Source organism: Lagenorhynchus albirostris, chromosome 2, assembly GCF_949774975.1.
Source record: "Lagenorhynchus albirostris chromosome 2, mLagAlb1.1, whole genome shotgun sequence".
NCBI classification, from domain to species: domain Eukaryota; kingdom Metazoa; phylum Chordata; class Mammalia; order Artiodactyla; family Delphinidae; genus Lagenorhynchus; species Lagenorhynchus albirostris.
Window position 1 is genome coordinate 22368917 of NC_083096.1, and position 23409 is coordinate 22392325.

At 36.7% G+C, this 23409-nt stretch overlaps 1 protein-coding gene across 16 annotated transcripts in view; it reads right to left on the reverse strand.

Annotated features, from left to right (window-relative positions):
• The window catches only part of ENAH (ENAH actin regulator), a 156845-nt gene that overhangs the window by 47026 nt on the left and 86410 nt on the right, over positions 1 to 23409 (reverse strand). For 6 of the 16 annotated variants that reach the window (XM_060127775.1, XM_060127742.1, XM_060127741.1 and 3 more), the window contains 2 exons: positions 20314 to 20491; positions 109 to 243 (listed from right to left, as the gene is read on the reverse strand). In XM_060127775.1, coding sequence (XP_059983758.1) covers positions 109 to 243; positions 20314 to 20353 — 175 coding nt within the window. In that variant the 5' untranslated portion in view covers positions 20354 to 20491. The remainder of the gene's footprint in view (positions 1 to 108; positions 244 to 20313; positions 20492 to 23409) is intronic. The other 10 variants (XM_060127764.1, XM_060127754.1, XM_060127831.1 and 7 more) reach the window with 2 other exon arrangements.

Genomic DNA, 23409 nt, shown 5'->3' on the forward strand with positions numbered 1-23409 from the left:
CCCAAATACCACAAACCAGACCATGGCCTAAGGAAACAAAAGTTATGGAAATGCGCAAGGAGTATGTACCACAGCTTGAAAAAGTAATGTAAACATAATGTTGCTTACCACAGAAAATACATCGCAAATTAGTGCTGTCCTGGGTAGCAGTAACTTTGCTCTGGGCTGCAACAGACACCTTGGTGTTAGAAGCTTCAAAGGACAACGGGGCCATCTGAAGAACTTCACATAAACTAAAAGGTGCTTTGAAAGGTTCAAAAGTATTACACATACGTCCTAGCTAGATCCTCATTCTGGAAACTCTGTAATTTAATAAAAACGTATCCTCTTTATAACATAAACTTGTTAAAATTTTTTATGTGTAATCTTATTTGTGGAAAAAACCCTATAATAAGCCACAGACCAAATGATGCACTTATAGCTTAATTATTTCCTGAGTTATACAATCAGAGAATGCAATCGATTTGCATTTTACAATTATCTTAAAAAGTAAGTGGACCTGAGATACAGGAAGTCAGATCTCTGGCCATTAGTTAATTCCATGATAGCTACCCTCTTTTAGTATTGCTCATTTAAAAGAATTTGCAGCTGAAAAAAATTTAAGGGAAATGCTTCAGATTAGCTTAACATGAGATGAACTCATCTCTACTAGTTGAAGACCAAAGCCATTTTACACAGCCTCCAGCAATTAAAGTGATATATATTCATTGATGTCAAATAAGAATAGCTTCATTTTTCATCTTTGAAAAACAGCAAAACTATTCATTGTTTTATCGAGCCACATTTTATTTTCCTTTTTTCTTCAATATGTATATATGCATATGAATTTGACAAAATCTTGTTAAAAAATGCATGGCCACCTCAAAACGCCACTTAATATTTAGGTTGCCTATACTAAAATTTACCTTAAGTATTAATGAGGTAAATTCTCTTTAAGTGAAAAAATTCAATGAGAAGGAGATGATAATTTATGAAAAGGGGAAAGGCTTTTACAAAAGCAAGGTGACACTCAAAACTGGGGTGGGAAAAACAAAAATTTCCTTTAGTTTTACATTAGTGACGTTCAAAACTTTACATCAATACTTTTCTATAAATAAAATACTTCAGAAATTCTTTTCAGCATAGGAAAGATTTTCTCTTTCCATTAGTAATCAAGAAACAATAAACAAGTTAAAAATATATTGACTTAAGAAAGACTACATAAAGGCAAACAAGACAGTAATTTAGATTTCCCTTAAAACTGTATTATTTAAATAATACAATTTATGCTAACTAAAAGTTTGCATAGAATCAAAACCAAACCAATTTATATTTAAAGAATGCACACCTGAAAATGGTAATAAATCTTAAATAAGAGAATTTTTTATTGTTTTTTAGAAATTAGATTTAATATAATCCAATTACGTTTAAGTCTTGTTTTAAAGATATTAAATACAGCAGATATTTTCAAACACAAAATAAGATTGTTGAATGTCACCTTTCCTAAGTACTTCCACCCACTTCATCAATTATTATTAAAGTCGCATGCACAATATTTACAGTAATGACATATAAAAGACCACAGGCATACATATAAAATGTCTACTAGCCTAATCAGATCATGCCAAAGACGATAAACCATTTAGAAGATGTTCAATAATTATATTTTGTTTAAACTTTTTAAAAAATCTGTCTTACCGATGTTTGTAAATGACTACTTCTATAAAGCCCCTATTAAATAAACATGCCTGTCTTCAGGTTTTACCCTTCAGTTCCTTTCATTCATATTTAAAGGAGGAAAAAAAATAAGGAAAATATTAAAAACTTACAGGAAAAACCTGAGAAATTATCTCTGACAGCAAAGAAACTGCCACATTCCATTACCGATCACTTTGGTAAAAAGTCATCTGACAATCGTCAGAATTAAGGTAAAACATTACTACCACGTAAGACCCCAAATCCCCAATTTTGCCAGTTTAAACTATTATGCAACATTCTTGCACTTGGTATCTTTAAACATATTCTTTCTACTGACTTTTACTTCATACCATCCCTAAAATACTTATCTAAATTCTGATAAGGTTGCTTGAGTTCTACTGCAGTTTGCATTTCCCGAAGATACTAAATTATTCATTCCATCATGTGCATAAGGCTAACAGCACTTCCTGCTTAATACTGATGCTGTTAACTCTTTCTTCACTCAGTTGAGGGAGGACGGTGGAATATGGGAAAAGAATGTTCAGTGTACAGATTGAGTAAATTCAGTTAAAAAAAAAAAGACACTTCTCTTTAAATCAGTGTTTTAAAATAGGCTTACGGCTGACAGAAATAAGGATGCACCCTAAAGGAAAACATGACCTAAAGAGGTTAACTAAAGCAGTTAAGATGCATCAAAAAGCAAAACTTAACATCTATATTAGACTTCTAGAAAAGAAAAAAGACCATCTCTGTGAGCCACTCTGACCTTGAAATAGTCTTGTCATGGTTGTTCATTTATTTCTAATATAGTTTGTGAAACAGCTGTCCCTCAGGCTTTTCCCCATCTTTTAACATCCTTTAGCATTAGGTATTTTGTACAAGCAGGGAAATACACAAACCTTGGGTGAGATATTAGCAGGAGAAAATGACAGGCTGTCATTTGATCAGTATTACTTCATTTTATTGCAATATATAATTACTATAGTAGACCCTTAGCATTCACATTTTTAACATTAGAGGTCTCCACGATCAGGAGTTAATCCCAAAGAAATTTGTAACGAGGAAACTACCCAGCTCAGCATTTTTTCTGAGGATTAAATGAGATAATGTTTGCTTACAGCTGGTTTTAATTTGATTTGTACTCTCTGGAAAGCTGGTCTGTTGAGTAAGCACAGCATAGCATGCAAATTAGCAGTGATCATACTTCTGACCATCATTAGGGCCCCAGGTATTATCCTCATGATTGCAAAGTTCTACTATAACCATTTTTGAGAGGGCATGAAAGCAAATGTGTTTGTGTTTGTTCTAAGGTATACAGAATAGAATGGAAGAAGACACTGCAGTGGTATGGTTGCCTGTGTTCAAAAATAGGTACCATGGGGTATAAACTGGTCCAGCCACTATGGAAAACAGTACAGAGACTCCTCAAAAAATTAAAAACAGAACTAACATATGATCCATCAATCCCACTTCTGGGTATATACCCAAAGAAATTGACAACAGGATATTGAAGAAATATCTGCATTCCCACGTTCAGTGCAGCATTATTCACAATAGTCAAGATATGAAACAACCTAAGTGTCCATCAACAGAAAAGAAGATGCAGTGTACACACACACACACACACACACACACACACACACACACTGCAATATTATTCAGCCATTAGGAAAAAGGAAATACTGTTAGCAGCAATATGGATGGACCTTGAGGGCATTATGCTAAATGAAATAAGCCAGACAGAGAAAAAACAAAGACTGCACGGAATCACCTGGATGTGGAACCTAAAAAAGCTAAACTCACAGAAAAGTGGTTGCCAGGGGCTGCGGGGTGAGGGAAATAGAGAGAGGCTGGTAAAAGGGTACACATTTTCAGTTACAAAATGAATAAAGACTGAAGATCTAATGTAAAACACGGTTGATAACATAGTTGCTAACACTGTACTATATAACTGAAATATGCTAAGAGAATAGAACATAAATGTTCTCACCAAAACAAAACAACCAATCAACCAAACAAAAAAGATAAATATGTGATAGATGTGTTAATTGACCAGATGGAAGAAATCCTGTCACAATTTACATGTGTATCAAATCATCATCGTGTACACTTTAAACATCTTACCATTTTATTTGTCAATTATACCTCAATAAAACTGGGAGGAAAAAGGTACCATATTTGCAGGGCACTGTGCTAAAAGACATGGGAATTACAAATAGTAAATTTTATTCAAAGTGAGGATAATTTTAAAGTGGCATTTAAAACCATTTTCAAAAGAATTTCAAATTTTGTTTTAAAATATATGCAGTTTTTAATAAAGGAAAATCGTTATATATCTCAAAAAATGAGGTATCATGCATCTATAGCCACATGTGAAAACAATACCATCATATAGAACTGCTCTCTCTTTTTTTTTCATTACTGAATCTTAAGCAAAACTATTTATATGACTGGGTTTCCCCGCCCCTCTTCATTTCTTTAGTTCTCCCCCAACTTAGGGTCTCAAATGCATTTTATTCCCTTCTAAGCAAGAATGAAAATGGCTGCTAACAGTTGATAAATTGCTGATAATTGATTAGGCTTGACTGGCAATAGCATCAGTCCAACATCTGTTTTGTAAGCCATTTATTTTTAGATGTGGAATGAGTGACTGTCTCCAGCTAGAGAAACTGAAGTTGAGGGGTTTATAATTTACCAATCCTGCCATATCCTAACACTTCTAAAGGTAAGAGTAATCCGTGTCCCACACATTTCTCTGCTTCTTCCTCATGGGCATAGATCAAATTCCCTCACCATCCCCACCCCTTTCTATTTCGTTACTAAGGCACTATTAAGTACATATATGCTCAGAGAAAACACCACATTCAGGTAGAATGCACATTAACAAAGATGATTAGCTTATTACTAGAGTATCTGTTAACTCTCTAACCAGCGCTGTTATCTATTCAGTTATGCAAACCAGATATCTAGGGCCCTTCCATTACTACTATTTAACCTACTTTCAAGTCCTGTTAATGCAATCTCCTCATTGTTCTCTCAACTACCTCCACTGTCACTCTTCACGTTCCATGATCTCTTGGTTTTCAAAGTGGGATTCATATATCCCAGAATGCTAAACATACCCTAGGATAGGTAGGAAAGAACATAGTAGTACTTCCATTTCTGTTAATTTTTTTCTCATCCTTTTTACAGTTCTATTTTTTCATGTTTTACAATGTATGCCATATGTCAACGCCAAACATATACATAAGCTATAAATGCATGTGCATTAGGAGATAAGCTCAAAAATTAAGGGACCACCAGCCTGGACTATTAACTAAACTGTCCATTCTGATGCTGTACCTCTCCCGTTCCCCACAGCAGCCAGTGATACTTTAATAACTAAACCAGATCAAATCATCTCCCTTAGTAAAATCTCTTCAATATCTTCCCACTGATCTTAAGATAAATACCAAACTCCAGTGCTTTCTCCCCATGATGTGGCTGTGGCCTAACTCATCCCATTCATACTTTGTTTCTCTCTACACTCCAGGTACATTGCTCTTCCAAATTTTCAAATGAGCTATATGCTCCTCCCGCTGCAGGGCTTTTTTTACACATGCCACATGCCTTCTGCCTGTGATATTCTTTTCTTGGTCACCTAGTATGCTTCCTTTTTGTACTAATTAGAACTTTCTGGCAGTCAACACTCAACTGGAGTTACTATTAGCCCCTGGACAACTAATATAATTATTTCTCCCTCCTTCACTCAGAATTCTTATTTCCTATTTCTAGTTTTATAATTATATATGTTTTTCCCCAGTTATCCACTTCAAAAAATTTGAAAGGAGATAATAAGTATAAAATTGGGTAATACCAAATTTTCTAAGAAATATGAAGAATCTGTCTAAAGACTTAGGAGAAAAGTTTTCATACATTAAAATTAGGCAAAGTGGTACAAACTTATATTCAGACAAGAAGGAAAGTGGGAGACAGATAAAAGAGATGTGTGACATCCTACAAAATGAAAGTTTGGGGTGGGGGGGATGATAAAGGCACCCAATTCCATGGGCCAGGCTCATTTGGGGGTGGTGGGCAATCCAATGAGATGAGACCACCTCGGATCATTTTTAAGGAAACCCATGCAATTTTGCTGCCTCATCCACATGTAAAGAGCTGAAATCTTTTAACCAAGAAAAAAGTGTTTTCATTCTAAAAGTATAATACAAAAATTTTCAAAGACCATGTCTGTTCTTTCCTCCTTTTGTAAGAGAAAAAGAATTAAGAGAACCAAAAAAGTATGCAGTTCTAAGGTAATGCTCTTGGATGTGGGAAAAAAGTGAAGGAAGGACAATGCTGGGCAAGAAAACTGAGCCTGGGGACCAAGAGAATAAACTTCAGAGATTTCACAAATGGCCAAGCATTCATCTCTATTTACATTCAATTTGGCAAAGAAAACTACTACACAATTTTACTTTCACAATTTACCAAGTCTTTAAATGTTGAGTTTTTTAAACTAAAGAATATGAGGAAGTCTTTCTGCTTTGGTTGTAACCTCCTTATTTAAAAAAAAATATTAAGTATTAGTCATTACTTTCACTGTATACCATACTCCTACAACTTTAACACACAAACATCAATTGTGAAAATAAGAAGGTCAATTGTTAAAACTTAGAGAGTATGCCTAGATACGTGAATACATGCTTTCTTCTAATGACTTACTTTTCAAACTGCCATACATGATACCTGCTACAAAATACATGAAGCTCGAAAAATTACGCTGAGAAGCCAGTCATCAAAGATCACATATTGTATGATTCCATTTATATGAAATGTACAGAACAGGCAAATACATCGACACAGAAAGCAGATTAGTGGCTGCCAGGAGCTGGGAGGTATGAAGGAATGGGAGTGGGGTAAGAGTAGGGGTGGTGATAGTGACTTAGGGGCACAGAGTTTCTTTCCCATGTGATGAAGATGTTCTTAAAACTGATTGTGGGGATAGCTGCCCAATTCTATGAATATACTAAGAACCACTGAATTGTATATTTTAAATGGGTAAACTGTATGGTACAGTAAAGCTATTAAGGAAAAGAAAAAGTGCCATGTCATACTTGTATTCTTCATCTTGGAATTGTTTATAACATAAAGTTGAAAAATATCCCAGTGCCTATTACTCTTCTATTATGGGAAATATTAAAGGTGATTACTTCTGGATGGTGGGATTTTCTTTAAACATTTTTAAAAACATACATTTATTTATTTATTTATTTATGGCCATGTTGGGTCTTTGTTGCTGCGCACGGGCTTTCTCTAGTTGTGGCGAGCGGGGGGTACTCTTCCTTGTGGTGTGCAGACTTCTCACTGCGGCAGTTTCTCTTACTGCAGATCACGGGCTCTAGGCATGCGGGCTTCAGTAGTTGTGGCACGCAGACTCAGCAGTTGTGGTGCACAGGCTTAGTCGCTCCACAGCATGTGGGATCTTCCGGGACCAGGGCTTGAACCCATGTCCCCTGCAGCAGGTAGATTCCTAACCATTGCGTGGGTGGTGGGACTTTAGATATTTTTACTTTCTTCATTATGATTTTCTGTACTGCTTAAACTTTTATAATAAGCACACAACTTTTTAATCAGAAAAAATTTTTTCGCTAGAAAAACAAAATGCTGTGCTGGAAAACCGAGTTCTACTGCCCAGAGCAGTTCTTGTCGGGTGGAGCTCCAACTGGCTCTAGGTTCTGATGAGAGAACTGGATGTACACAATTGAAGAAGTGACTCGATTAATAGTACCAGCATGACCCCAAGTGTCTGGAAGGACTGCAGAGCCAGCACCTGGGTGTCCCTTCCAAACACTAGAGCTGGTCTGGGAAGGTTCCTCTGCCATCGTGTTATTTTTCAGGAGGAATCAAAAATCAAAGCCATTTCTTAGGTCATGACTCTGAATACATATCCATTCAGGATGGTTCATTGAAAACCAGGCCTGTCCTAGTTAAACCAGGACAGCTGTCTACTTCTCCCTGGGAACCCTACTGCCCTTGCCCTTCTCATTTTCTCTGGAGAATAATTCGTGATACTTCATCGACGAAACCAAGAAGCAACTTCTATCTAAAACAACCCCAGACAACCCTAACACTTAAATGACAAAGATGTCCACATTTACTTTTGGAAACTCAAAAATAAGTAAAATTTTATTAAAAGAATAGTTTTGATGAATATATAATTAGATAAACTGGGTTTGTTTACCTCACATGGGGTTTATGAAATAGAATTAAATGTAAATAAAGTTATTGGTGTGGGCTGTCAGCAAGTACATAACAATAAACTTGTTCTACAAACTAAACATCATTAACTTCAGTCTCTGAAATGTAATTATATCCATAGCAATATGTATCTTTATTTCACTACTCTTTAAAATATATGACTCATAATTAGTAGGTCTAAATTTGATATGACAATTCAAACGTGAGGGTGTGTTATTTAGAGGAAACATCAAATATTCAGACAAAGAAAATGAAAAAAGCCATCAGCTATGTGGTCAAACTTATAACAATCAAGGAAACTTTAAATTAGGAATGCCATATTCCCACTCTTAAGAATCCATGGGTGTTACCCGATAAAGAACAACTTCTTCTGGAAAACTGTGCACAAAATACTTATTATCGTATTTTAAATGATATTCTTAGTAATATTTTAGTTCAACCTGTATCCTATGTCACATTACTTTCTTCATTAGACATTTTCCACATTAAATCTTAGTCTTTTACTACTCATTCTCTAAAAATGAACCACAAAAGCAGCAGTGATACATTGTTATTTAAAAACAAAACAGGGGGAGGGGAAAAAGAAAACTTCAATACCAGCTAGAGCTCAGAAGGAAACACACTGTAAAATACCAAAACTGGTCGAGTCTAAGATCCTTCCAATTTATTGTGAGTTACTACTTTATATTGTGTTAGAGTCAGCTGTCTGCCTCACTAGACTTCAAGATACTCAAAGGTACTATCTGTGCCATACTCAGCTTCCCATTACCAGCAACCAGTATGGTACTTGGCACATTGCAGGTGACTGATTATTTAACTAAATAGGAGTTTTACAGAATCAATGTAACTTTTTTAAAAATAAATTTATTTATTTATTTATTTTTATTCTTATTTATTTACTTTTGGCTGTGTTGGGTCTTCGTTGCTGCGCGCGGGCTCCCTCTAGTTGCGGCAAGCGGGGGCCGCTCTTCGCTGCGGCGCGCTGGCTTCTCACCACGGTGGCCTCTCCTGCTGCGGAGCACAGGCTTCAGCAGGTGTGGCATGAGGTTCTTGGTAGTTGCGGCTCGCGGGCCCCAGAGCACAGGCTCAGCAGTTGCGGCACACGGGCTTAGCTGCTCCACGGCATGCGGCATCCTCCCGGACCAGGGCTCGAACCCGTGTCCCCTGCATTGGCAGGCAGGCTCCCAACCACTGCGCCACCAGGGAAGCCCAAATCAATGTAACTTAATCAGAACTCGCTAAAGGTCTACTATGTGTTATAAGTACCTTTACATATAGCAATCCATCTAAATAATGCAAACAGGAGAGAATAAATATGAGAATGAATGAATCTGTATATAATTTTATAATAAAGAAGCAGGAGATATATACAAGACCAGAAATATTTAAACAAACGTCAGGGGAAATAAAACCGTCTTCAACTACAAAACCACCTTTATGTGGATGGGTAAGTGGGGGTTCCTATAAAGCCTTGTTCAGCATAATATAAAGAAATCCCAGAACACGCAGGAAATCTATATCTGAAGTTTTTGATGGACTATAAGGTTGGGATCCCACAAGCTTCCAGGAAAAAAAAAAAAAATCAACTCTTTAAAAAGCAAAGAAGGGACTTCTCTGGTGGCACAGTCGTTAAGAATCCGCCTGCCAATACAGAGGACACAGGTTCGAGCCCTGGTCCGGGAAGATCCCACATGCCGCGGAGCAACTAAGCCCCTGCGCCACAACTACTGAGCCTGCGAGCCACAACTACTGAGCCCACATGCTGCAACTGAAACCCGCGCTCCTAGAGCCCATGCTCCACAACGAAGAGCAGCCCCCCTCGCCACAACTAGAGAAAGATCGCGTGCAGCAACGAAGACCCAACGCAGCCAAAAAACAAATTTTAAAAAAAAGCAAGGAAAAAGCCTGGTCCGTAGCCAATTCCCAGTGTGAAGAAATTCAGGTGAAGGTAAGTTATTTCCCCAAGCCTCACGACCAAAAAGCATCAGAAGGCAGGGCACAAGAGAACTGTTAAAGGGAGGGGTGACTCTAGAAAACAGGGAGGTGTCTTTACAAAGGCAGTCTGATTGTGTCTCTTCCGCCAACGACCTTATGCTGAATTTGTTTTTAAGCAAGTCAAGACTCCACAGGCCGGCTGCAGGGACCATAGCATCACTGTTCACAGGAAGATAAAATGCCCAAGAAATACTTATAGGAAGTTTTAAATGACACTTGTTCAAATTCATACTTTAATGAATAAAAGGGTAAATAAATATTGGCAGAGAAATAAATAACTGCTGGAGTAATCGACAATGGGGAAATATCAGAGAGTCCTGAAAACCTAGCTCTTATCTGGGTTATGATACTTGAAAATAAAACCGTACTATCCAAACTGAGGCCAAAGTACCTACTTAAGAGGGAAAAGATATAATTCAAGCTGATTTCCCAAAAGAACAGTTATCCCTTTGGAGCAGAAAAACAGTTATAGCTTCCTAAGAACAAAACTCTAGAGACTCAAACATCTATTCATGTAAATAATACTATAAATTACTACTGCTGTATTAACTGTACTTGAGAGCTGTTTATATATCTTAGTCCAGATTAATAAGATTGTAGGGTACATTTTAAAATGTATGTATGCATATATCTTTTGGCCTTTGGCAGAAGGAGACACTTTGAATAATTTGATCTTTATGTGCAAATAAAATTGCTAGTAAATGTCACTGTATTAGGATTGTCACTAACTTTGGTTCTGCCAAATTTATTTATACAGTCCAGAAATTAACATTTTAAAGTGTTTTTGAAAACAGTAAGTCTCATTGTGGTGAAAGAAGGAACAGAAGGTGCAAGGACCTGAAGCAGGGGAGAGTGCGTTTAGTTAATGCAGAGTCAAGAGGGGCCAGCGCATGAAGGAACCCAGAGTCCTGTTAAGAAGCCTGTACTCTATTCTAAGAGCTATGGAAAGCCACTGCAAGATGATTTGGTACACACAACAGAGGTATGCAAAAATCCACCCTACCTCCCATGAACATACGGTCATTCTCTAGTATTATCTGCGGAAGACACTAGAGACCTGTTTCCCGGGAATTAACATCACCCATTCAGTCAATATCTTCAAATTGGGGATGTATGATTCTAAGACTTGAAGAAAATGTGAAATCCATGGAGACCAGTGACTTTAAATCTGAATTAAGAAAAAAGTAATGCTTTGTTTTTAGTATATTGAATAGTATTATCACAGTAAAGATCAGGACAATATTTGCATAGGAAACTCCTCAATAAAAATATATTTCTTCCTACATGAATGGCATTTTCATAGCCAAATATCATGGAAAATTTCCAGAAAACAGCAGTCATTTGTTTCCTCACGTGAATCATCTCAGAAATTGCAAAAGCCTACAGAAATAGCGGGTCTACCTTAAAGGAGTTATTCCTGGTATCTTTACGTGAGTAGCACGCTATGTTTGCCTATACCACTTCCTAATTACCGCTCTGTACCATGCATGGTACTGACACTGCCTTGCAGATATTTCCGACCGTGGTGTATCTTCTCTACACAACCGCTCCTTGAGGTCAGCAATGTCGAATCACTCATTTTTGTTTCCCTAGTATCATGCAACACAGTACCTTTATTAGGAGTACAAGTAATTCAGTTTACTGTGGCTTTTCCTCTTTTAGATGAGATCATCTACCTCTTAGGAATTTTTAATGGGTTAATAAAACAATGTCACAATATTCTTTATATATAAAAAGCTGATGTCAAAATACCACAATTTAATACCATCTTGAAAAGATTAATTAGAATTTTTCTATCTTGCCTAGATCATAAAAACAGGAATGCCCAATGTTAATTCAGAGGCACTGAACCAATGTGCATCTGCTCTCTGCTGAATACAAACATGGACAGCCCAACAGTACACACTATCACTTACAGACTGAGGAAAGCATGTCCAAAATTAGGCTGTGATCCTAAAACTAATATAATATTGTAATATACTATACTTCAATTGGAAAAAAATTAGGCTGTAAAAATTGGGCCACAGATTTGGCCGCCACTGTGTGTTGTGATTGGTCTCATGAGAGTAGAAGTGGTTCCTGCAATTCATGTCTTGTCATCAATGGACAAGTCAGATTCTATTCTATCAAAGCTTCTCCCTGCACCCCCGTGTAAAGATGAAAAAGTCCGACAAAAAGGTATCAGAATTTTCGACTGTTTAACAGCCAGCAAATGCTTCTCCAATTTATGGGCAACAAATACGATTAAAATTCAAGAATACAAGTAAAGTAACTGTATACAAATTACTATTCTCACACAGGGAAACACGTAAATAATCACGGATGACATCCTCAGTTCACTGCAGCGCCACTAATTAAATTTCAAGCTTACTGTAAAATAAGCCTGAAGAACTGAAGTCACCAGCTAGACCTGTAACAGACAATACATCAATAAGATGCCCAACTACCAGAGAAGCAGAGAAACAAGAATGAGAGACAGAATAGTGTCTGTCTGACAACAAACTTCAGGCTAAAATAACTTTCTATATGATTATGAAATACAGATTTATCAAAAACATCTTGTCTCTTTTAGTTATTTAATCAATCCCACTTTGGAGCAGGACAATATCCTAAGTCACACAACCTAAGTCTAAAGCTGTGCTTATGAAAAATGCAATATCAGACTTGAGTTATGGTCAAGCCAAAGCAGCTTTCCCAAACAGTGACTAGAAGCTTAAAAGTCATGAAGTAAATACTTTAAAATTCTTTTATTATAAATAAAGTCACATATGAATATATATAATAATTCATATGTTAGAACAGTCACCCAAATCACTTTGCATCAGCACTTAGCTCTCTTACGTAACGCTGGCTGAGAAAGGCTGGGAGAGAGGTTATAAGATATGATGGGTAGGGCACAGGAACCAGAAGCCTAACTCAGTAGTTCCCAACCTTTTCAACAACTAGAAACCCATTTATTATTTTAACTAATCCCCTTGGACTCCATGTTTAGGGTGAGCTTGTCCAAAGGAACTGTATTTATCATTAATCTTTGTTCTTCCACAAGTAAGCAAAGATACATAAATGGTCGTGTTCAATTCAGGCACTGGGACTACTGCAACTCTTCTTACCAGTATCTTGGCACAATCACAAGCTCTTCAAAGTGTCAACAGTAGTTAATTAGAACTTACTGGTTTTAGATAAATAAGCATCTCCACAGAGCTGGCAAATTTAGTCTCAAACAAAGAAGCTTATATCTGAGTTAGGAGGTACAACCTGTCACTGGAATGTATGATGTACATCGTTTATTTAGCTTTCCAAAACACTGAAAATTATCTCAGAACTCTATCAGTTGTTCTGTAGTAGCTTTGTGGGTAGTAAGTTGAAAATCATTGTTCTAACCCAAACAGAATTATCTCCCAAGGAAAAGGACATTCATATATAACGTGTATGCTAACTCTGTTAATAAATTACTCAACTGTGGGCTTAACATATTTGTTCTCTAAAAGCTATTTACAGACAAAAACTGTGCCCATGTACCATTCTTTCTAAAACCTGGACTCAGGTTCACAGGAAAAATTCAAACTTATGCTGAACTACATTTTCATTTTTCACCTCTTTCTCCCAAACTACTGATTTTCTTCACATAGCAGAAATAATTTTAGGTCCCACATTATCTGCAAACGGATATGATACTCTCTCAGAGATCTCTATTGTTGTCATGTGAAAATGGGCAGCCTGAATTCTTTTTTAAAGAAAAATTTACCTAAGGGGATGAAGCAGTCGTACAATAGTGATTTCCTGTTTAAACGCACCTGCTTCTATCACTGTAATCCCTCTCCTTTTTGAATTTTCTTCTCTATTCTTACTATTTCTGCCTCCACTCAGAAACTTAAGGCTTGTCTCACGGCCTCCAGCAGCTCCCTTTTCAAACCACTGCTGGCCTTCTGAAGTACAGCTTTGTTCACGTCATTCCACTTGCTCAAAAACATACACTAAATCTCTATCACCCACAGCTCTCAAAGGACCTTCTTGATCAGACCTACCTTTCTGACTTTAATCCCCACCAGGCCAATCAAACAACTCCTGGTCTACAAACAATCTCATTCTTTCCACTTTTGTACTCATACGCTATTTCCTAGGCTGGATATGCCTTTTCCCCCAACTCATGTCCCTATGCCTACATTTTATCCATCTTTCAAAATCAGCTCAAAAAGCCATCTCATCATTAACACTTTTCCCCAATTGTTCCAGTGAAAAGAATCTCATTCCCCTTCTCATACTCACACAGGATTTTATCTGTACCTCAGATATGACTTCCTCTTTTGGATTATGACTGTGTCTTATCTCCTCTACAAGAGTAGAAGAATCCTTGAGGGCAAGATTTGAGTCTTATTTCCCCTTGCATGTATCCAAGGATGGATAAATTAATTAATTTTCTACAGGGGAGGAGGAACATAACATGATATATCTGTACCAGGCAGTAAAGACACAGAAGAGGTTGGAGAAAACTTCTAAGTCTCTCTACCACTTTTATTCCTCTAAGTAAATTAATCCACATGGTAGAATTTTCTGTGTATTTTTAAATGTCAGCACTAAAAAATAACATTCTACTGTATAGTTTAAAATACTAATGTCTTTATCTCATTTAATTCCCATGATATCCTAACACAGGTATTCTCATGATCCTTTCATGTAGTATAAGGAAACAGCTTCAGAGAAGGCAATCTGCCACCAGAGGGACAGTCAACACTGGAGTCTTTTACCTCCAATTTTAAGTTCTTTTCCACCAAATCAAAATGAAAGACTACAAAATTTTACTAAAAACCATAAAACAAAAAGTAAATGAAAGTTCTTCTCTTTCCTGTTTTCTCACCTGAAACTGACTTCCCTCAAAAGCCTTTTAAAATATGCTTTGAAGATCTTGAATTGAAAAGCAGAGGAATGCAATAAAAAGAAATGGCCTGGAGGTCGGGAAAACCCAGTCCCAGTTGTGCCTCCCTTTCTAGGTATATGTGACCTCAGGAAAGTTCCACCTCTCCATATCAGTCTTCCTAATTGGAAATTGGGGGTGACAGATTAACCTCACATTATTGTGGAGACTGAATTTATAAATGGGGAAGGGTGTGAAGAGGTAAGTTAGAGAAGGAAGCAGTACGTGGCAGCACCCACAAAAAAACTGTCCCACCCGCCCAACCCCCAAACCTGTTACTCATTTAATCCTGATGAGCAGCTAACGCTTTATCTGTTTCAGTGTTACTTCTCCAATAAGATTATTGATTAAGGAAAGCTAGAAGTGAAAACTATTATCCAAGACCACCTTTAGAATCCATCTTCACCAGCTGCCCAAACTGACACATCTGTTAATTGTCTTAGAACACCATCCTCCCCTCCCTGACCAGTCCGCGTTACATCTCACGGATATAGTAGAAAGAGGCTGAATGCTAAAATTAAATCTGGGTACAAACGCCACTTACGCCACTGTCCAGCTGTGGGCCCTTGGGCCAGGCCAGTGACCTTCTGAAAGCTCCAACATCACCTCTAAAGCAAGGATAATGCCACCAACTTTGCAGTGTTGTTATAAAGTTTATCAGTAATAAACGTGCCCAATTAGGACCTGCCACACAGCTGGTGCCTAATAAACAGATTATTATTCTTGCCTCAGAACTGCTTTAACGACTAAATGAGGACATAAGTAGAAGGCCTAGAACAATGTCTTCACAGGCACGGTAGGCACTGAATAAAGTCTGTCACCTCCTCTTCACTCTGCTCCTTTCCTCTTTATACTGTGTCATTTCAGACCTCATCGTTCTCACTGATATTATCACAGCGGCGTCCGAAACCCACCTCCATGCCTGCAACCACATGCTCACCAATCCATCACTTTTGTCCTGAAGCACAAACCTGATCACATCAAACATTTATTCAGCACCCTTCAAAGACCGTACGGCAGATGACATCATGAGTTGCACACCCCTCAGCAAGAATACAAGGCCCTTCCCTGTTTCATCTCTTGTGACTTCCCTCCCCCAATAGAAACTCTCGTGCCCAAGCCACAACATCACCTGCTTGTTTCCCAACTGCTCCAGGCTCTCATGGCTCCAAGCCAATCCAGAACGTTCTTCTATCACCTACTCATTCTTTAAAACATAGCTCAAGCATCACCGTCTCTTCAAAACTTTCCTTTACCCTAGAATTTTCTTCTGCATACTTCATTCACAGCATTTTACAAACCGAATTCTAATTTTGCTGTGAAATCCTGGAAGGCAAGGGATAGGCCTTATCATGTTAGCTTTATTCCCAGTGCCTAGCACAGGACCTACGCTCAAAACCTGTTTGATGGTTTCTGTGATATAACCTTAATATTGCTCCCATGAATACGGGCACTCTGGAAGAATGAAAAATAACTGTCACTATAAAACACATAAAGTATTTCTAGAAACTTTTTGAGATATTTTAAATCCATTTAATTCCAAAACATATCTCAAAAAGATTAAAAAATGCTAAGATAAAACTCATACAAATGCACACAGTGAAAGGTTTATCAGACCAAATTAACAATTAAAAAATGAATGGAGGGCTTCCCTGGTGGCGCAGTGGTTGAGAGTCCGCCTGCCGATGCAGGGGACACGGGTTCGTGCCCCGGTCCGGGAAGATCCCACATGCCGCGGAGCGGCTGGGCCTGTGGGCCATGGCCGCTGAGCCTGCGCGTCCGGAGCCTGTGCTCCACAAGGGGAGACGCCACAGCAGTGAGAGGCCCGCGTACCGCAAAAAAAAAAAAAAAAAAATTAAAAAAAAAAAAAAAAAAAAAAGAATGGAATCTGTCTTTATAAATATTTAATTACCAAGTCTAAAGAAAATTTCCAACAGGAGGATATCTTGCTTTCAACAGATATAAAACAAAATCCAGCAAAAGCAGTCTTAGTTAATGGTAAAATATTTTAAGGTTTTCCTCTTATAAAGGTATGCTTATAAAGGTATGCTTAATCTTGGTTCAGTAGAACAATAGTAGAATAATCTTACTGAACTCTAATACGATTTTCCGTTTAAAAAAATGGAATTTAAAAATTATTTCCTTTTCAAATGACTTAAATCTTTTTCAAAATGAAATAGATTGTGCAAGTTCACATCCACTAATCATGAAAAGGACTGACTTTACATTTTACATAATCCATAACTATTATCTGCAAAACTGCTATAAATGTACTTAATAATACAGAAATCAAAAATATCAGGTGGGGATAATGCATTTTGAATGTACTTATTTGAGTCCATTTCCATTAGACAAAGGAAACTGATAAACTGCAGCTTTTGGTATAAAAGAAAGCACTAATTCAACTCTTCTTCAAAAATGTTAGAACATGTGACTTGCGTTTTTTAAATTCCAAATATAACTCACTGTATTTAGCACCTCCTGTACCTTCCAGTATATTAGATACTTGCACATCAAGTTAAAAACAAAATAAAGGAAAACATTCCTGCCACCCACCCTTTTCATGAAAGAAATGGAAATATTAAACATGTACACAGAGCACCTTTTAAAGGTATGACTAGCTACAGAAAAAGCTGTTTTTTGTTAATTTAAAAATTTTGCTTGAGGATTTAGAGACGTGGGGGTCAAGGGAAAGAGGAAGGGAGAATTGTGCGATTTTTGATTTTGGCAGAGAAGATGGGTTAGTAATTTCCAAATCCTGCTCTAGGGTACATGGGTGCCCCAGTGGTTATGGTCTTCCAACTCCTACATTAATCAGAGAAGCTCTGGAGGTTTGTTTTTGTTTTGTGGGGAGGGGTCTGTATATGAACTGAGCATCTGGAAAAGATTTTGTTTGAACAAGGGTGTCCATAACTTAAAAATGCCTGAACACCACTAAGAAGGACTAACCAATATTCAACGAATAATACATTAACACCTAGTAAACAAAAAAGCCAGAAGCATTCAATATGGAAAACTGGTTTTAAAAAGTGATAAAACACTAAGTAAAAAAGACTAATAGCTGTAGTTACTTTACCTTTATGAATAAGTTTGTTTCTTTCACTTCTGATCAGAGATTTACGGGGTACACTGTTTGCTTAAGGAGGGACATGCAAGAGTTAAGCTTTCCCAACTTGGTTTTGGCAGGAAGAGAATAGACGGTTTTAGCAAGGAATTGGCTATGAACCCAAAGCAAACAGCTGTGGAAGGCAAAAAGATGTTCAAGATGAGAGGTGACATTATTGGGTATGTTTGTTTAGGTGGATAGGAGGGGCCCACTGAATAACTCTGGGGTGGGGTACATACCTATCCTACTTCAGAGATCTACAGAAAAGTTTATATCCTTTCCCGAGGACACTTCTGATTCATATCATCTAAATCCTCCTATGCCTCCACTGCCAAGCCAATCAATGCTATCAAAAATCAGAGACAGTGTTTAACTGCAATAATTTACAAAAACAGTCACTTTCTAAATAAATCAGATTATAAAGAACATCAGCCATTTTATATGCTTTCTTTGTCTTCTCTGATGAAAAAGCTACAGAACCAAAAGTTCCTTTGCCAGTGACTGGGGCCATGATGCAAGGAGATGGCTAGGATGGACCAACTTCTTCCACCATTCTCTCTCTTTCCTCAGCCCATGATAAGTTGAGACTGTGATAGAGAAGAGAATAAAGCTTCAAAATTATCTGAGAAGAATCTATTCAATTTTTCTGCCTTACCAAAATGCTTGTGTAGCTAGTGAGATGATGGGCGATCTTCCCATTTACTAAACTTTCTATAATGTGGAAATTTTACAATAGAGAATGTAATTGAGTCTCTCCACGTTAAGACTCATTAATTTCAAAAGATCAAGATCAGAAGGAAAAAACATTAGTTAGCATTTGCATTTTGAAAACAAATTATATGATTATACACCAATAAAAAGTCTTTTCCAATTGGTTAAAAAAATTTGATGACAAGATGAACAATAATAATTTTAACCACTTTAAATTAGTAACATTTAATTCCCAATATCCATGGATAATCTTTTGAAGGTTCAGAAATAAAAGTAATGTTACATTGTTCCAAACACGGAGAAGCCAAACATTATTGTCGTACATATATTCTTAGATCTAAAGTTTGGTCCTTTATTTATTTATTATGTAGTTGATCTACTTAATTAAGATATTAAGAACCACAATTAGAGTTGCTTCCTTATGGTAAAACTATGGCAACAGAAAAGCAATTCTATACCTACAGGAGAATGTTGATAAAATACTGATGACTGAAAGAAAAGTACAATGACTTAGATGATCTACATACAAGACTGTACATACGAGCAGACTTTTCTATGCTATTTTCTGGACTTACTGACAAACCAAAAGAAGTTCCAGTGATTTATTTTCTCAAAATAGATAAGATATGAGTTATGTACAAATTATAGAGATGCTAATTTCCTCAAAAGAAAATCTAATATAAACTACCTACAGGCATAATGTAGTTTTAGCAAGATTCCAAAGGGTCTTCTTACTCTGAAATTCATATGTGAAATAGACTAACACATGGGCTAGATGTTCCAATCCTTTTTAGAATAGGGCAAGGTATAAAATTTAAAGTATCTATAACAGGTTTTGAAATTCTATACCTTCAACAAAATACCAAATTTTAATATAACTATATAAGTACTTCCTCTTAAAATATATAAATTTTGTTTATGGCATGCTTATATCAATAAGATTGCTACTAAATACACAAAGACAAGAGTAATCATATGTGTTGTTTTATTATAACCTTAATTTTCTGATTATAAAAATCTCCCCAAAGAGAGAACCACAAATTGGTATATTTTTTCCTATTTTTTTAAGCCAAAATAAAAACAGAGCTCACCTCTGATACATACACAGTTTTAAATCCTGTGTTTTTTTAAAATAATGTGAATTATTTCTACACATCTTTCTGACCACGATGCAGTGTCAGAGGACATGCAATTCATGGCTTGTACCACCTGAGGGCACTCCAAAAAATCTTTAAACAACTTTTAGAATTTTATCTACTAGGAAGTAGATAGTCCTACTTGAAGTTCAGTAGTGGCTTAAAAAAGATGTTTGAGATAACATGTGTTTTTTCATAAAAAATAAGATGATGACAAATATGCATATTCAATCCACTGCATATTCTCTGGGTCTCATGTCCTTGCAATGAAAGTTGAGGTTCTAGATCGGAAAAAACAAACTAAATAACTTCAAATGAGAAGGTTAAAACATTACTAACTACTAACAGTCTCATAAGATTATCCTTTTATAGTACACGTTTATCATCAACAATCAAATGTTCACATTTTTGTAGAAAACAAGAGAACTTCAAGAATCACTTCAAATACATACATGATTTAAAGTTGGTCAGAAAAGATTTGGTTTAATATATACATGACACTTCAGTTCAAGAAAACAAGTAACCAGAGGACACCCTACCTGTTTCCTGTGAATTCAACACTTCTAAGGCATGCATCATGGCACTTGCGAAGACATTGGCATCTTCTTTGCTGCCAAAGTTAAGACCATACACCTGTCTAGCATCCCGCCATTGGTGGAAGGTCTGTGTAGCTTGATTGTACTTCAACCCTTTAGGAATGGCACAATTTATCACGACCTAAAAGACAGTAATTCTTTTTATATAGTCAAGCTAATAATTGGCAAAATCAACAACGTCAACAAAGCCTGATTGGACATATTCATTCAAACCTGCTCCTGACACACCTTGGCAAAAAATGGTTAAAACAATTATCTCGGGTAAAATTAGTCTGCAGAAGTAACAGTCTGATGGACGTTAGGCTGGCCTTAAAAGAGTAAATCAGCAAAACGAAAGAAAATCTATATCCCTCATTAAATATATTTGAACATGTTTACTGAGGTATTATAAATTCAGGAAGTGTATAAAACATAAGCATGTATCTCAGTGATTGCTCCCATGTAGCCAAAACCCTAAGCAAGAAATAGGACATTAACGTCAAAAACCTCCTCAACTCCTCCCGTCTCCCAAAAGGTATTCTTCCTCCCTCTAACATCAAAGGTCAGTTTTGTAGGTTTGGGGATTTTATATAAATGGACTTACACAATACATATTGTAATTTATCTGCCATCTTTCCCTCAAAATTATTTATGAGAGGTATCTATTTGTTGCATGTACTTGTAGTTTATTCTTTTTCATTGCTCTATGGTATCCCATTGTACAAATCATGTTTATTCACCCATTTTCCCATTAATGAACATCTGGATTATTTCCAGCTTGGTGTTACTAAAAATAACAATGTTATAAACATCCTACCAAATGTCCACCAAATGAGCACACATTTCTGTTGGGCACATACCCAGGAGTGGAACTGTTACAAGCCATACATATATGTTCAACTTTAGTAGAAAACTCAAAGTAGCTTTCCAAATCGGTCCTATCAATTTTCACTCCCCCAGCAGTATACAAGAGCTTGCACACCTGCACATACAGTACAACACTGTAACTGGTATAGTCAGTCTTTACTTCAGCAATTCTGCTGGGTATGAATACTACATCGTTGTGGTTCTAGTTAGCATTTCCCTGATTAATACTGAGATTTAGCACCTTTTCCTGTTTTAATGGCTATCTAGAGATCTTCTTTTATGAATACCTGCTTAAATTAAATCTTGCCCATTTTCCTACTGAGTTGTCCATCTTTTTCTTTATTGATTTGTAAGAGTCCTTTACATATTCTGGATGATCTCACTGTTGGGATCATCAGTTATGGGTTACAAATACTTCTTCCATTTTGTGACTTGCCTTTTCACTCTCTGAATGGTGTCTTTTGATGAACAGGAGTTCTTAACTTTTATTCAGTCCAAATTCACAATCTTTTTCTTTATAGTTAATGCCTTTTTGTAACCTGTTTAAGAAATGTTTCTCAATTCCAAGTCATGAAAATGTTATCCCCATATTATTTTATAGAAGCTTTATTGTATTAACTTTCATATTTACGTCTCCAATCCAACTGGAATTGATTTATGCCTATGGTATGATATAAGGTTCAAGTTTCCTTTTTGTTTCAATATGGCTGTCCAGTTGATGCAGCACTATCTATTAACTTGCTGCAGGTTTACCTTTTTCATAAATGAAGTGACTAAATGGCTCTATTTTGTTCTACTAGCCAATATGCCTATCTTAGAGCCAACATCAGTGCCTTAATTATTGTAGTTTTATAGTAAGTCTTGATAGCCACTAGAGTATGTCCTCCTACTTTGTTGTCTCCTCAATATTGCTTTGGCTGTTCTCAGTCCTTTGTGTGCAGCTATAATTTTATACTATCAATTTTGTGTTATTTATCCAATCTGCCAGTCTCTGCTTTTAATTGTAGTGTTCAGTCCATTTACATTTAATGTAAATTATATATAAATTTGGGTCTAAATCTATCATACCTTCTTTTAGAGTTGTTTATTATTGTCCCCTCTATTAGCCTGCTAGTTATACATGTTTTCACTGTTGTTTTAGTGGTTGCCCTAGAGATTACAACAGGTACCTTAAACTTATCAAAGACAAATAAAAACTAGTATTTTTAGCTTTACCTCAACAATGCAAGGACTTACAATACTTTATCTCCAATAACATTCCCTTTCTTCCAATGCCCATCCTAGGAGTCCTACACTAGTTTTATCAGGTGTTTTAATTCCATTGATATTTTAAACCCCATAAAACATTATTAGTAGTCTTATACAGTTGATGATGATTTAAGATTTACCCAATAGTTACATTTTCTGTTGCTTTCTATTCCTTCTGCCCTCTCCAAGCTTCTGTTCGGACCATTTCTGATCTTGAAGAACACCCTTTAGAATTTCATTCGAAGCAGATTTCCTGGTGATGAATTATCTCCATTTTGGCTTGTAAGAAAATACCTTTGTTTCACCTTTTTTTTTTTTCCCCCCTCGGTACGCAGGCCTCTCACTGTTGTGGCCTCTCCCGTTGCAGAGCACAGGCTCTGGACGCGCAGGTTCAGTGGCCATGGCTCACGGGCCCAGCCACTCCGTGGCATGTGGGATCTTCCCGGATCGGGGCACGAACCCGTGTCCCCTGCATTGGCAGGCAGACTCTCAACCACTGTGCCACCAGGGAAGCCCTCACCTTGATTTTTGAAGACTATTTGTATCAGGTTTGGAACTTTAAGTGGCCACGTATTTTCTTTTAGTTCTACTAAAAGAACTAAATTAGTTCTTTTTGTATTTTCTTTCAGTTCTACTAAAAGAACTAAATTAGTTCTTTTTGCAGAATTAGTTCTGCAATCTACTGCCTCTTAAGTTTTTGCTGTTTCTACCGCGAAGTCAGCTGACAGTTTATTGTTGCTTCTTTAAAGTTGTCCTTTTTTCACTGACTGCTCTAAAGAGTTTCACCTTGAATTTAGTTTACAGTGATTTTAATATGATGGGTCTATATGTGATTTTCTTTGTATTTATCCCATTTAAGATTTACAGCATTTCTAAGTTGATGGTCCTTTCATCACTTCTGAAAATTCTTGTTCACTATTGTGTCTTCAATTACTGCTCCTGCCC